The following is a 13,873-nucleotide window of genomic DNA, read 5'->3' on the forward strand; positions in this document are numbered from 1 at the left end:
GATTGTGTAGGATTTCTAATCATTCTTGAAATTTATAAGTTAACATTGATGTTTTCTTTCATTTAGGAGGAGTTATCAAAGGTACAAAAGAAGAAAAATAAATTAGGATCAAGAAGTTTTGGAGGAACTTCAGACAGTAAAGTGTGTTCTTTGCAGTGAAGAAGTAAAATGATTGAAATGATTTTATATTGTACATTGATAAATCTCTGAATAATTTAACACTTTGGTCAGTAAAGTTCTGAACATGTTTGATTTGTAAAGTGATGAACACTGATTTGTAAAGTGATGAACACTTTAATTTGTAAAGTAATGAACACTTTGATTTGAAAAGTGATGAACACTTTGATTTGTAAAGTGATGAACACTTTGATTTGTAAAGTGCTGTGCACTTACTCTTGTGAAATTTCATACATTAATTTGTAAAGTGCTATACACTTTGATTTATAAAGTGCTATGCACTTTGATTTGTGGAGTACTATACACTTTGATCTGTAATATGATGAACACTTTGAATAGTGAAGTGGTCACTTTGATTACACCAGTTTGTAAAGTGTTGTACATTTTGATTTGTTAAGTGCTTTACGTTTGAATCTTTGAATTGCTTAACACTTAGATCTCTAAAGGGTTCTACACTTTTATCTGTAAAGTGATTAACACTTCAATCAGAATAGTGATGAACTTTTTAATCTGTAAAGTGATTAACACTTCAGTCAGAATAGTGATGAACTTTTTGATCTGTAAAGTGATTAACACTTCAGTCAGAATAGTGATGAACTTTTTCATCTGTAAAGTGATTAAAACATTGACTTCAGTCAGAATAATGATGAACTTTTTGATCTGTAAACTGATTACTTTTTGGTCTGTGTAAATTGATTAACACTTAGATTTATAATGTGAAAAACTTTTTTATCTATGAAATGATGAACACTTTGATCTTAACTGTCATACACTAATTTATTGGGATATACACATTGACTTGTAAAGTGCTATACTTATACAAAATATTCTGTCCAGCAGATACATTTTATTTAAAGAATTATTTTATATTTTTTATTTGTATATATTTCTTACCTTGTATTAGATAAATGTGCAATTCCTTATTTTACCCTTGTATGATCACTTTTTGCTGTGATAATGTTATGTTTGTATGTTTTTTTTTTCACTGTGAACTTACGAAAATATCTTTATTCATTATATCATCATCCGTCCATATAAAAATGCTCAAGTTAATGGAACATTCCATTTTAAAAAAAAATCAAGGTAATAGGGTAATCAGACAGTTCATGTAAACAGGATTAGAGTGATTGAACAGTCCATATAAAAAATTGAGTAAAGCAACAGTCCATGTAAAAAGATTAAGGAGGTAGAACAGTCCAGGTTTAAAAGATTAAGGTAACGGAACAGTCCATGTAAATAAGCTAAGGTAATGGAACAGTCCGTGTAAAATAATTAGTAGTGGAATCGTAATGATAAACTGCTAGTTATATATCCTCAGTATGTGATTATATGGAAAGTCACAGGTACTTTCAGGCAGATCTACATGTATGTCTCAAGAATGCTGATTAAATTTAGTATTGATTATTTTATTTATAGAATGTGCCTGGTTATTTTTTCTAGATTTTAGCAGCTTTATTAAAATGTATAATTATTTATTTATTGTCACTGTTGATGTACAGAAGGTGATTTGATTAAAAACTGTGAGAGGAATGTCTTCCAATATCGGCATGGATTCAGTTCCTTCCGATTGGCAATTTTGGGATTTACAGACTATTCTCCGTCCACTTGCAGATTTTATTTTAATGTGAAAGCGTTATATTGTTACTGATATCATGTTTATTTTAAAAAGTACACAGGAAAAATAATATATATATGTGAAAGTTCAAACCAGTATTGTGCGATTTTTAACCTTTAGCCTACCGGTGGTAAATGATTCTGCCTTTATGACCAGTGCAGACCAAGATCAGCCTGCACATCCGTGCAGTCTGATCATGGTCTGCACTGTTCGCTACTCCGTAAATGTTCAGTGAACATTCCTTGAAATGATAAATGTTACTGCCTTAATTGAGGACCAAGCCGTTTTCGAAATTTAGCAGGGTAATGGTTAATTGTTAAGTATGTATAGTCAAACTGGTTTGAAAAGTCACCTCTATTAAGGAGCCACTCGTTTTTAACAACCACAATTCCCATTTCTATGTATCCCGCACAAAAACATGCATTAAGTAACAACCTGTCTTTAAAGGACACTTTTGCACATTGATTGGTTGCTTAAGACAGGTTTGACTGTATTACTGGACAAGAAAATTAGTTTGATTTATATTTATGGGAGACAAGAGGAAAATAGTCATATTTAAAATGCGAGAATTCAAGTAGTACCTTGTAATGTAGTAATACAGTAAATTTTATTACCAGGCTTACAAATGACTTCGATTATCGTGAATCAGTTGGAACATTAAACAGTCTGACTGTTACTGTATTTTAGAAGCCTGCTTCCTTTACGATTTATAACATAAAAACTGGCAATTGTTATTTTTTTATGATGCTCAGTCTTCAACTAATATTTTGTTAGTAGTATTAAAATACTCATCCATGACAAATAAAAAATATTAAAACCTGATTGTGTTTCGTTTTTTTTACGCTAAAGGGACATATTATGGGATGCACTGTCATCAGCCCATCCATCTGTCTGTTAGCAATTTTCTTTTTGCTCAATAATTTAAGGTTACGGAATAGGCCTTGAGAAACAAAAATCAAACAACACAAAATCATAGAAAGAAGGATTAGTTTGATATGAGAATTAAACAGCATGTAAAAGATGTATATTACTTTACGAAACAAGTGTCAGTATACTGATATAAACATTGAATTCCAGAAAATGACTGCCTATAGGGGCCCCACTTTCGGACAGTCAGACGCCTTTAAAAACACCATTTTCAAAGAACTGTTACACATGTTCGTTTTGATGCATTTGCAATAGCGTGCGAGTGGTGAAATTTCACATAACAAGGTGGAACACAGTTTTCAGCAATTGTTTATCTTTATTTCTACAAATGGCATTCATTTTCAAAGGGATACAACTTTTTCTCGACGATTACTTAAAATAATCGGAAAAAGTTGTCTCCCTTTGAAAATTAATGCCATTTGTACTTTAAGTATTCCGAAAAACTTTTCTCTCTTTAAAAATGAATTCCATTTGTAAAGAAATAAAGATAAACAACTGCTGAAAACCGTGTTCCACCTTGTTATGCGAAATTTCACCAATCGCACGCTATTGCAAATGCATCAAAACGAACATGTGTACCTATTCTTTAGAAATGGTGAGTTTTTAAAGGCGTTTAACTGTCCGGAAGTGGAGCCCCTTTAGGCAGTCCTTTTCCGGAATTCAATGTTTTTATCAGTATACTGACACTAGTTTCGTAAAGTAATATACATGTTTTACATGCTGTTCAATTTTCATATCAAACAACTCTTTCTTTCTATGATTTGGTGTTGTTTGAGTTTTGTTTCTCAAGGCCTAATTCTCATCCTTAATAAAGCTTTATGTATGATCCTTACTATGCAGGTTGTTAAGGGGCAGCGGTTGACAACTATTGAATTTGAAGTCAAAGATAAAAGCCGCATTGGCTCTGATAACAAGAACAGTTTCTGGTTATTATCTCTAGAATGCCTTAACATATTTTTTTTTTTTTTGTTGGATTTAATGTCGCACCGACACATGATAGGTCATATGGCGACTTTCCAGCTTTAATGGTGGAGGAAGACCCCAGGTGCCTCTCCGTGCATCATTTCATCACGAGCGGGCACCTGGGTAGAACCACCGACCTTCCGTAAGCCAGCTGGATGGCTTCCTCACATGAAGAATTCAACGCCCCGAGTGAGGCTCGAACCCACATCGATGAGGGGCAAGTGATTTGAAGTCAGCGACCTTAACCACTCGGCCACGGAGGCCCCGGCCTTAACATATAGTCCTCAAACTTGGCATACATAGTTCTCACGGGTAGTGGATAATATCTATTTATTTTGAGGTCCGTGGACAAAAGTAAAGTTCGCAATGAGTGTTAGTACATAACTGATTCTGCTCGAAGTCTTGAGATCCCCTCGTTTTATGATCCTCAAACTTCTCGTGACGGCGAAAGGTATCTTGCTTTTAGGCCACTGAGGGTTAGGTAGTACAAACACCTCTATAGTTATGGCCGAAAGGGAAAACTTAATTTGACGTTGGACTTAAATAACACTTACAGGTAAAATGCCTAAATAGCGACAATTGTTATTGATCAGTCTGCACAGTGAATGCGATAACATAGACCAAGAATAACTGTTGTTAAAAATTTTACAGGAAAACCATAAAAAAACTGAATTACCCAAACCTTTGAAATTCTGTGAAATTACTATTCGTAGCACTAATAGTGATGGAGAAAAAAATAAATATAATCTGAAATAGAATACTTATTATTACTTGATTGTTTTTTTAAAAGAAACTGCCTGCTTTGGATAGCTCAAGCTGCAAGGGTGCTAATTTGTACTCTGTGTTGGCTGAGCAATACTATCTAAAATATAACTTGCTGTTTAGAATAATTTTGAATACAGCTGAAACAAGTTACATCTCTGAGTGTTCAAAGAATACATATAACATATGCATCGGAACTTATAATATAAATCAAATTTACAACCATTTAAATCAGTAATTGGGTTTTCTATCTGAGCCATGCCATGAGAAACCAACATAGTGGGATTGCGACCAGCATGGATCCAGACCAACCTGCGCATCAGCGCAGTCTGGTCAGGATCCATGCTGTTCGCTTACAGTTTTTTTTTCCAATTCCAATACGCTTTAAAAGCGAACAACATGGATCCTGACCAGACTGTGCGGATGCGCAGGCTGGTCTGGATCCATGCTGGTCGCAGTTTTCATCTCTTGAAAATGTTCTGTAAAATTTGTTTGTTTAAAAAATGTGTTTGTTTGTTTGTTTGACGCCGTTTTCAACAGTATTTCAGTTATATAACGGCAGGCAATTAGCCTGGCCAGTGTTCCTGGATTCTGTACCAGTACAAGCCAAGTAACTGCTTACTTTCCCACATGAATCAGAGGTGGAGGACGAATGATTTCAAACACACTGTCTTATCTCAAACCGTCACGGAGGACATACGCCTCACCAAAGACTCGAACTCACGACCCCGCGATTCGTAGCTGCACTCTCCCTATTGTGGTTTAAAAATACTGGTTTCCAGATTCAAGATGAGTTTTGTTTTGTTAAACGTCAATCGCGTGAAACAATCATACACCCAGAGGGAAGTTTCGAGTTAGTGACAATAACCCTCAGCCACGGAGACAATCCAAAACCATTAAAGAGTCCACATGAACATTTAAACTTCAAAACATTAAGAACAGGTAGCAAAATTTGACCATGTAGCATGCAGACATACTTTAATGTTATTTCCAGTGTTATTTTATTGGTGTAATAAAATAGAAACTCTCTAAACTTTAGTCTTCCTGTTTGGCATCACAGCTATTGGTATGTGTCTCCTGCAGTAACGACCTCGGTGGCACAAGTTTGCTGTGATGATGCTTCTAGTGTAAGCTGATCAACAGGTGTTCAGCTATTAGTATTTCCGGACAGGGCATAGCAGGCATGACTAGCCTAGCACTTAGGAGTAATACATTAGTGGCTTTGTGCAATGTAAATGTAACTCTTAACGCGAATCATGGTAACACTGTCACTGGCACAACTATGGATTCAGGAAAAGAGATTTGTATCGTTCTCCTGTCTTCATTTTGTTTCAGACAGACATTTCGAACCGGACAAGGCCTGGTTATTTAAGAATAAAAGTTTGTAACATTTTATTTTCTTGGATATATTTTTCAAACATTTTTATTGCCCGAACCATCTATATACACCACATTCTGATGGTCTTCAATAAACAAAGCCTGTCTTGTCCCATTTTCGGGATGTGGGTCAATATGATTCTGAATACTTGGTCTCAGAATGTTAACTGCTTTATAGCGTTACATGTCTCTCATGTGACAATTTCTGAGAGTATTGTCACCAGTAAATTTACATTTTTATGATTGATCCGGTTAGTATTTCCTAGGCAGACTGAAGTGGAACTAACCAGAGAGAAAGATTACATGGCAGGAGCTATGGAGATACGAGCCACTTCAACTGAGATTTCTTCTTCGACAAATCTGAAGCTGTGGAAGTTATCAGAAGATTCTAGCTGCCAACCCACTGTGCGGAAACATAAGATCATTACGCCATATGGCGGTATTTATGGCGCCACGACCAAGTTCTTTGCGAGATGGCAGGCATCCTGGAGGAAAAGAGGAATAAAGAGAGACCCCTAAACCGAACAGGACCACAGTTTATCAACTTTGTCAAAGAAGGAAAGAAGAAGTCTTCAGAATCAACAAGAACTGCCATTCTACATGAATCTATTCTAAGAACTTGGAAATGTTGGTAGACCTTTGGAGGAAGTTGAAGTTCCCTGAAGAAGTGACCAACACATCCCTTCGGTCAGATTTAGTTAAGTTGTCTAGGTTTCCGAAATTTATGGTATTGGTGGAACTAACTGTCCCTTGGGAGGAGGAAGCAGACGAGGCGTACGAGTTCAAGAAAGGGGAAGACTTAGCTGACACTTGTAGAGATAAAGTTTGGAAGATATAGAGTCAGTGTGGAGAATGCTGGAAGCAATGGGTATTAAAGATAGACTACAGTCCACGCTATTGGGAAAGTTGCAGAGCTAGCGTCCATTTGGCTTTGGCTTTGACGCAATGAACCAATTTGGCAGCCAACGTAGACGTGATAGTGCCTGATCAACACTATCTGCAGAGGCCTCCGTGGCCGAGTGGTTAAGGTCGCTGACTGCAAATCACTTGCCCCTCATCGATGTGGGTTCGAGCCTCACTCGGGGCGTTGAATTCTTCATGTGAGGAAGCCATCCAGCTGGCTTACGCAAGGTCGGTGGTTCTACCCAGGTGCCCGCTCGTGATAAAATAATGCACGGAGGGGCACCTGGGGTCTTCCTCCACCATTAAAGCTGGAAAGTCGCCATATGACCTATCATGTGTCGGTGCGACGTTAAATCCAACAAAAAAAAAACACACTATCTGCCCCGCCATCTAGAGGGCGTTACGAGATAAAGGGCAAAACATCCAGTGACAGATGGTTACTCGGTCGACGACGTCTTACGTTCAGCAGTTACTGTATTTACACTCATGCTAGTTTACAGTGACTTTCAGGAAAGGCTGGATGACAATCAAGGAAGAATAATAACGCTGGAGAGACAGATGGCATGAAGGGAAGACTAGAAACCGCTATGTAAGGGGACCGCGTTATACATTCTCTGTGAGGAACGCTACAGCAGAACAAAAGAGTAAATACCCCAGAGGCCATCCGAGAGGGGAATGAAGGATCCAATAAGACGAATACATTGGCAACGAACAGACACGTACAGTGGACTTTGGAAAAACGACGTCAGTTGTGTGTCAATGTGGAAAGATTTGCAAGAATCATCGAGGACTGAAGATCCATTAGACGAAGAGTGGTTGTCGGCCGCGTGGAAAAAATAAGCAACGCACAGGTTTACCTGGTAAGATTGGGGAGATATCTAGTCAGGTTCACAACCACAGTATTAGAAGTCTCTCAGTTCCTGTGTTTTCAATGGCCGGAAGCTGGTTTTACGACGGAGGTAGCTCAGTCGGTAGATGACCTCGCAGGGCAGTATACATGTTATTGTCCCTGAGGAGCATGATAATAATGTAACAGAGACAGGAGAGGACTCGCCAATATTCAGGCTGACCAATACCAGAGAAGACTCTCCCATATTTGGGTTAAGTACCACCCAGACTAGCAAGAGAGTTCCAGCTGCAGAAGCAAGCACCGAAGGTCCATTTACCTTCCCAGAGTCATGGTGCACCTCAGTACTTGTAGGATATAATGAGGCGACACACGACTCAGTCGAGGAAAGGAAACAGCCAACTTTTAGTGAGAGGAAATAGAAGATTGTTTGGCCCAAAATAAATGACCCAGGCTTGGCACTGTTTGATTAAGACTTAGACTTAGTCGTGCAGTCACCACTCATTGTGGCAGTCAAGAGGAAATTGCATTTATAACTACACTTGCCTGCGCCCTTGGAAAGAAAAGATTTGGCCTAGGAAAGAAACCCAACCTCCCGAAACCGCCGCCATTTCCCAACAAGAGACTCTTCGAAAGCACAACTGCGGACCCTTAGGAAGCGGTACAAGCAATCAAGTAATGTGGAGAGAATAGGTACTTTGCAACTCAGAGAACAGATATGATCTGGACTAAAGGTGCTGACCAACGCTGAGAGACTGAGCCGTAAAAGGAGGGAAAATCAAAGAAGAGAACAGCCTTCATGTCAAGCCAATACATGTTAACAAAAGAGCTATGGAGCAAGGAGAAATATGGGAAGCTCAAGAGTAGCCAGTTTGAGGTGAAACCGTGCTTTAGGATAACCCATTCCAACCCATACTGAAGCAAAGCTATGGGAGAATGTGAAAGAATTCAACCAATGGGGGACCAGTCATCCCACTAAACATGAAGGAACCCACTTTGAAAGTGATTAATGATGTTGTTAAGAAGGCACGCTCTAGCTCTGCACCAGGCCCTAGTGGCATCCTGTACAAGATATTTAAGAAATGCACCAGGCTTTAACGTACACTCTGGTCACTCTTGCGGATGTAATGGAGGGAAGGAACTGTTCCGGAATGCTAGCAGATGGCGGAGGGATGTCTGGTCCCAAAAGAGAATAACTCAAAGATAGTCAGACAGTTCCATCATAGCTAAGCAAATGACGACCTACATGATAGGGAATTATTATAGCGACACCTCTGTACTAAAAGTTGGAAGTTCTCGATTCTCCGGTTGGGTCGAGCACACCAGAGCACTGACACAACTGCTACATGAGGCGAGAATAAATCAAAAGGACATTACAGAAGTATAACTTGACCTAGCTAATGCCTATGGCTCCATACCCCGACAACTGATTAAGGTGGCACTACAACACTTCCATGTCCCAGAGCACGCTGGTAACTTAATAATGAGCTTCTTCAGCAACACTCACCTTACTAGTTTCTCACAGATTTGTAAAAGATTGGGTACCACTCGAGAAGAGGATTGTCACAGGATGAACCATCTCTGTCAGCTTGTTCGTCATGGGTATGAACATGATCATCCGAGGAGCAGTGAAGGAATCAAAACGGAACTCGTCGCCCTTCTAACAGGGGATTCGTGGATGACATGACTGTCACAACAGAAACCCACATTCAGGCGAGATGGACCCTACAAGCGCTTGACGAGACCGAGTCATTGGCGCAGATGCTGTTTTAACCAGGAAGGCCGAGGTGTGTGGTAGTGAAGAAGGGGAAGGTAACGGACAAGTTCAAGTTGCTTAAACAGAATGAGGAGATTCCTTCGTTAGTCAACAACCCGGTAAAGTGTTTGGAAAAGTGGTTTGATTCCACACTCGAGGGCACTAAAAGCCAAGACAGGTTAAAACAGCAAGTTGAAGAAAGGTTAATAAGGAGAGACAAGTCAGAACTCCCCGGGAAGTACAAAGCATGGAGTTTTCAGCATTGTCTCTTAGCTAGACTTATCTGGCCATTAATGGGCAACGAAATCCCCATCAGCATAGTACAAAAGTTTGAGCAGTCAGCTAGCAAACATCTAAAGAGGTGGCTAGGCCTGCCAACATCATTCACCGGTATAGGCTTATACAGCCGGTCAACAGAACTGCAGATGCCATTCAACTCTTTGGTCGAGAAGTACAAAGATAAGATGCTAAGGCACACCTCAACTGACCAGTGACGCAGCTATAGAAGTTAAAACTGGGAGGAAATAGTCAATGAGCCAAGCAGGGAAACAAGCTTAAAGTAATATCAAGCACCAGCCACCATCAACGATGGAGGGAGTCTGATAAAATAGAGACAGACAGAATTATGGAGAACAAAAGAGGAAACACGGTCAGCAAGATCAGTCCAACTTGAACCACAGGTGGAATGGATGAAATGGAACGTATTAGAGAGGAAGATTACCTGGTAGGAGCTGTGGTGATACGAGCCGCTTCAATTGAGTTTCCTTCTTCGATCTGTATACGACATGTTGCCTTCTCTGACGATTCTGATGCTGCGGAAGTTATCAGAAGATTCCAGCTGCCCACTATGCGGGAACATAGGATCATTGCACCATATGATGTCATCATATAACATCGCACTATCTCAAGGGCGCCATACGACCAAGACGTCTGCGAGATGGCAGACATCCTGGAGAAATAGAAGAAGAAAAAACTCTGAACCTTATCAACTTTGTCAAAAAAGGAGAGAAGAAGTCTTCAAAATCAACGAGCACTGGCATTCTACATGAACCCAAGAGCTGGTAAATGTTGGTAAACCTTGGAAAGATGTTGAAGTTCCTTTAGGAAGTGACCCACACATCCCTCCGACCAGACATAGTTGTGTGATCCAGGTCTCCGAGGTTAGTTGTATTGATGGAACTTACTGTCTCTAGACGAGGCGTACGAGCTCAAGAAGGGGAAATACCAAGACTTGGCTGACACTTATAGAAATAGGGATTGAAAGACAAGGGTATTCTCAATAGAAGTTGGATGTGGAGGTTTTCCATCACATTTAGTGAGGAGAATGCTGGGAGCAGTCTACTTGGAGCAGTAAAGAAAGAGCCGCAGCCCACGCTTTTGGGCAAGTTTCAGAGAGAGCGTCCAGCTTGCTCTGGCTACGACGCAATGAACCAACTTTGCAGCGAACGTAGACGAGAGGGTGTTCCAAGATAAGGGGCGAAACAGATGGAGACTCGGCTGAATACGTCTACGTTTAGCATAATAACTATATTTACACAACATTTAGGTTAGGTATTGTTATGGTTGTAGTAAGCATATAATAACGAGCATGTAATTCCCTTTCCTATAAGAAGGTAAAGAAAAATCTATACACATTGTATATCTATCCAATTGAGGTACTTATTTGTTATTTGACACTGAAAATAGATTTGAATTTTAGGTACTGCCTGTACAATGTTTAAACTCACTTGCAAATTGACTGGCTGATCAATGGTAAAAGTATGAGAAAAACAGCAAAATACTGTAGAATCTGGTAAATAAGCGCATATTCGAATATAAGCGCATATCAAAAGTAAACGCATACGGCCTTAACGAGATTTCGTACGGGATAATAAGCGCATGTCATGCCCTTACTATAATTTTGTCTCAAAAGTAGGCGCATATCCGATTACCGGTAAACAAACAACAGATGCAGCAAAAAGACGTAATTAACGGTATTATACCGTGAAAATTGTTTATCATAAATAGAGACGACAAGTGTTCTTACCTGCTGAATAGCCTATAAGTGTTAACAGAGTTTAACGTCTATTGTCTAATAAAACGATAAGTGTTTACGATGATCATGCTTTTTAATAGAAATGAAAGTAAAAGTTTGAATAACAGATAAGTTGTTTGCGTTGTCATATAGTGGAGCAGCTTAGTGTGAAAATCTAAGGAAATACTTCACTTGATGATACAAGTATGAAATTTACACTAAATGTTCATCATATGGCCTAGATTCAAAAATGATCGAGTGCCATCTAAAACTCATCCATTTTCAAGATGGCCTCCAAATTTCAAAATGGCTGCCAGAATAGAGGCAGTTTTCATATAATCAGGATCTGTAAGTTTCTAAAATATCATATTTGTTGAGCTGTAACATGTTTTTCTATCAATTTGTTCCCATAAACTGATAGTTTTATTTTTATTGTTGCCTTTTCCAAATATAGACCCATTTAAGAAGGTCGCCATGTTTAAAATGACCGCCAGACTTTTAGATAACATTCTTATCACGGCCAAGTACGAGTCTTCTACTTTCAGTGCTATAACCATCGACTATTGATTAGATCCTGGTCCCAGATAAACCTGAAAGCATATTATTATGACACTGGCCTGAAATAAGCTAATATGGTTTATATGGATGTCTCTTCTTTTCAATCTGTTCTCTGTTCTACCCTTCATTTCTTGCTTTGTTTCACTGAGAAACAGTATCAAAATCATGACAATACTGAACCATTGCTAATCAGCTGAAACAAAATCTTTAATTAAATGATATGTGTAATGATTCTATAGAATGAACTACAAACACTACAAGGGCACACTGATATAGTTCATAATGTCATGTTACTCAGCATAGGGTCCAGTGACAACTTCAATACTTATTTGTAACAAAAAAAAACAAACAAGTCGTATCCCATACAGCAAAAAATGATAATTCCTTGGCTTTCAAATTAAAATAGTACATACTTTGTATTAACAGATACCAAATTTGAATATGTCATTGTAAGTTTGAGTTTTAAGTGCCTGTGCTTTTGTTTATATTCTATTTCAAACTCTTGCTAATGTTGAAAAGAGCTTAATAGAAGACCTCCTAAACTATGGAATAGCTTTCTTCGATGCGTTGAAAATAAAACTAAACTATTGAGTTTTCGTGCGGATAAAACAAGACGTATCACTAATGGTGATGAAAACCCCCAGATATCAGCTTATTGTCAGAGGAACTGGGTTATTGAAAATATGATACATTGCTTTGTATATTGTACAGGGAGAAAATGTACAAAGACGCACAAAAATGGTGTGCAAAACTGTATAAGATCCCCATACTTCACTGCCGTACCTTAAAAGGAAGAAAGTAGGTCAAGATAAAGGTTACTGAAAATCAGTTTTGAAATGTTTGTTCAAAACTGTACAAGTGGTTCGAATTTTATGGCAATATCTTAAAAAAAGAAGAATTAATTCAGTAGGTCAAGGTCATGGACAAGGGACCATGTAATCTGCTTTTTTTAATATTGTCTTTTGGCATTTTTCTGTGATATGAAGGCTCCATAAACACAAATCAAATCAAGCCTGCAACATTATCAAATCAAGCCTGCAACATTTTCGTTTATGTCGGGTTTGGAGACCTGTGGGTTTCCACTTTTTTATTTTATTATATCACCAAGGGTCATCAACTAGTTATACTTAACAAATAAAGTATGTTAAAAAATCCAATGTAACTCTGTTCGTATTTGAAACAAATAAAGGGCAACAACTTAGTCAAAACTCATTCTAATTGAACGTGTTTTGCACATGCATAACTACACTTGGTACCAATGATAATAGTAATAACAAGGTGTGATAAAAGTCTGGCATACAATGACTGATAAGTAGCGCGGACATTTTTTCCATATACATATATAGAAAAAATAATAAAGGGCTATAACTATGTGAAAAATAACTCAAATGGAACATGCTTTGCACATGTACAACTTGACTTGGTACGAATAATAACTGCAAGGTTTGATAAAAGTCTCGCATATGATGACTGAGAAATAGCGCGGACAAAAGTTTTCCATATACATATAAAGAAATAAAAATAAAGGGCCATAACTAAATGAAAAATCAACATGCGCAACTTGGCTTTGTACTGATAATAATTACAAGGTTTGATTGAAAACTGGTAAATAATTGCTGAGAAATAGCGCAGACAAATTCCGTATACAGACGGACGGACTGGAATCCAGAATAGCCCCTAGATATCTCGGGGTATAATGATAAGGGTGCAAACCAATAAATGATCTTAGCAACAAAAGCTGCCGATATTGTTTGCAATTTATATATAAACAGAAATGCGCTTGCTCCATGTAATCACGAAGAAGCCGATAATCGTATATTTGTTCATGCAAAGCAAGCCTCATTGACAGAAAACCGAACAATTACAAATATTAGTTAGTTCTTGCTATGGCAGTGTACTGATGTTTTGTGGTTTGCTTACCTGGTCCTCACTCAGAGGCATTGCCATTGTTTCTTGCTTTTACCCGTTGAGAAA

General features: G+C 38.4%; 1 protein-coding gene across 2 annotated transcripts in view; it reads left to right on the top strand.

Annotated features, from left to right (window-relative positions):
• The window catches only part of LOC123541853 (uncharacterized), a 42,278-nt gene extending 39,666 nt beyond the window's left edge, over nucleotides 1-2,612 (top strand). For both annotated transcript variants that reach the window (XM_053531885.1, XM_053531886.1), the window contains one exon: nucleotides 67-2,612. In XM_053531885.1, coding sequence (XP_053387860.1) covers nucleotides 67-159 — 93 coding nt within the window. In that variant the 3' untranslated portion in view covers nucleotides 160-2,612. The remainder of the gene's footprint in view (nucleotides 1-66) is intronic.
• The last annotated feature ends 11,261 nt before the right edge of the window (nucleotides 2,613-13,873 follow it).

Source organism: Mercenaria mercenaria, chromosome 19, assembly GCF_021730395.1.
Source record: "Mercenaria mercenaria strain notata chromosome 19, MADL_Memer_1, whole genome shotgun sequence".
Lineage (NCBI taxonomy): Eukaryota > Metazoa > Mollusca > Bivalvia > Venerida > Veneridae > Mercenaria > Mercenaria mercenaria.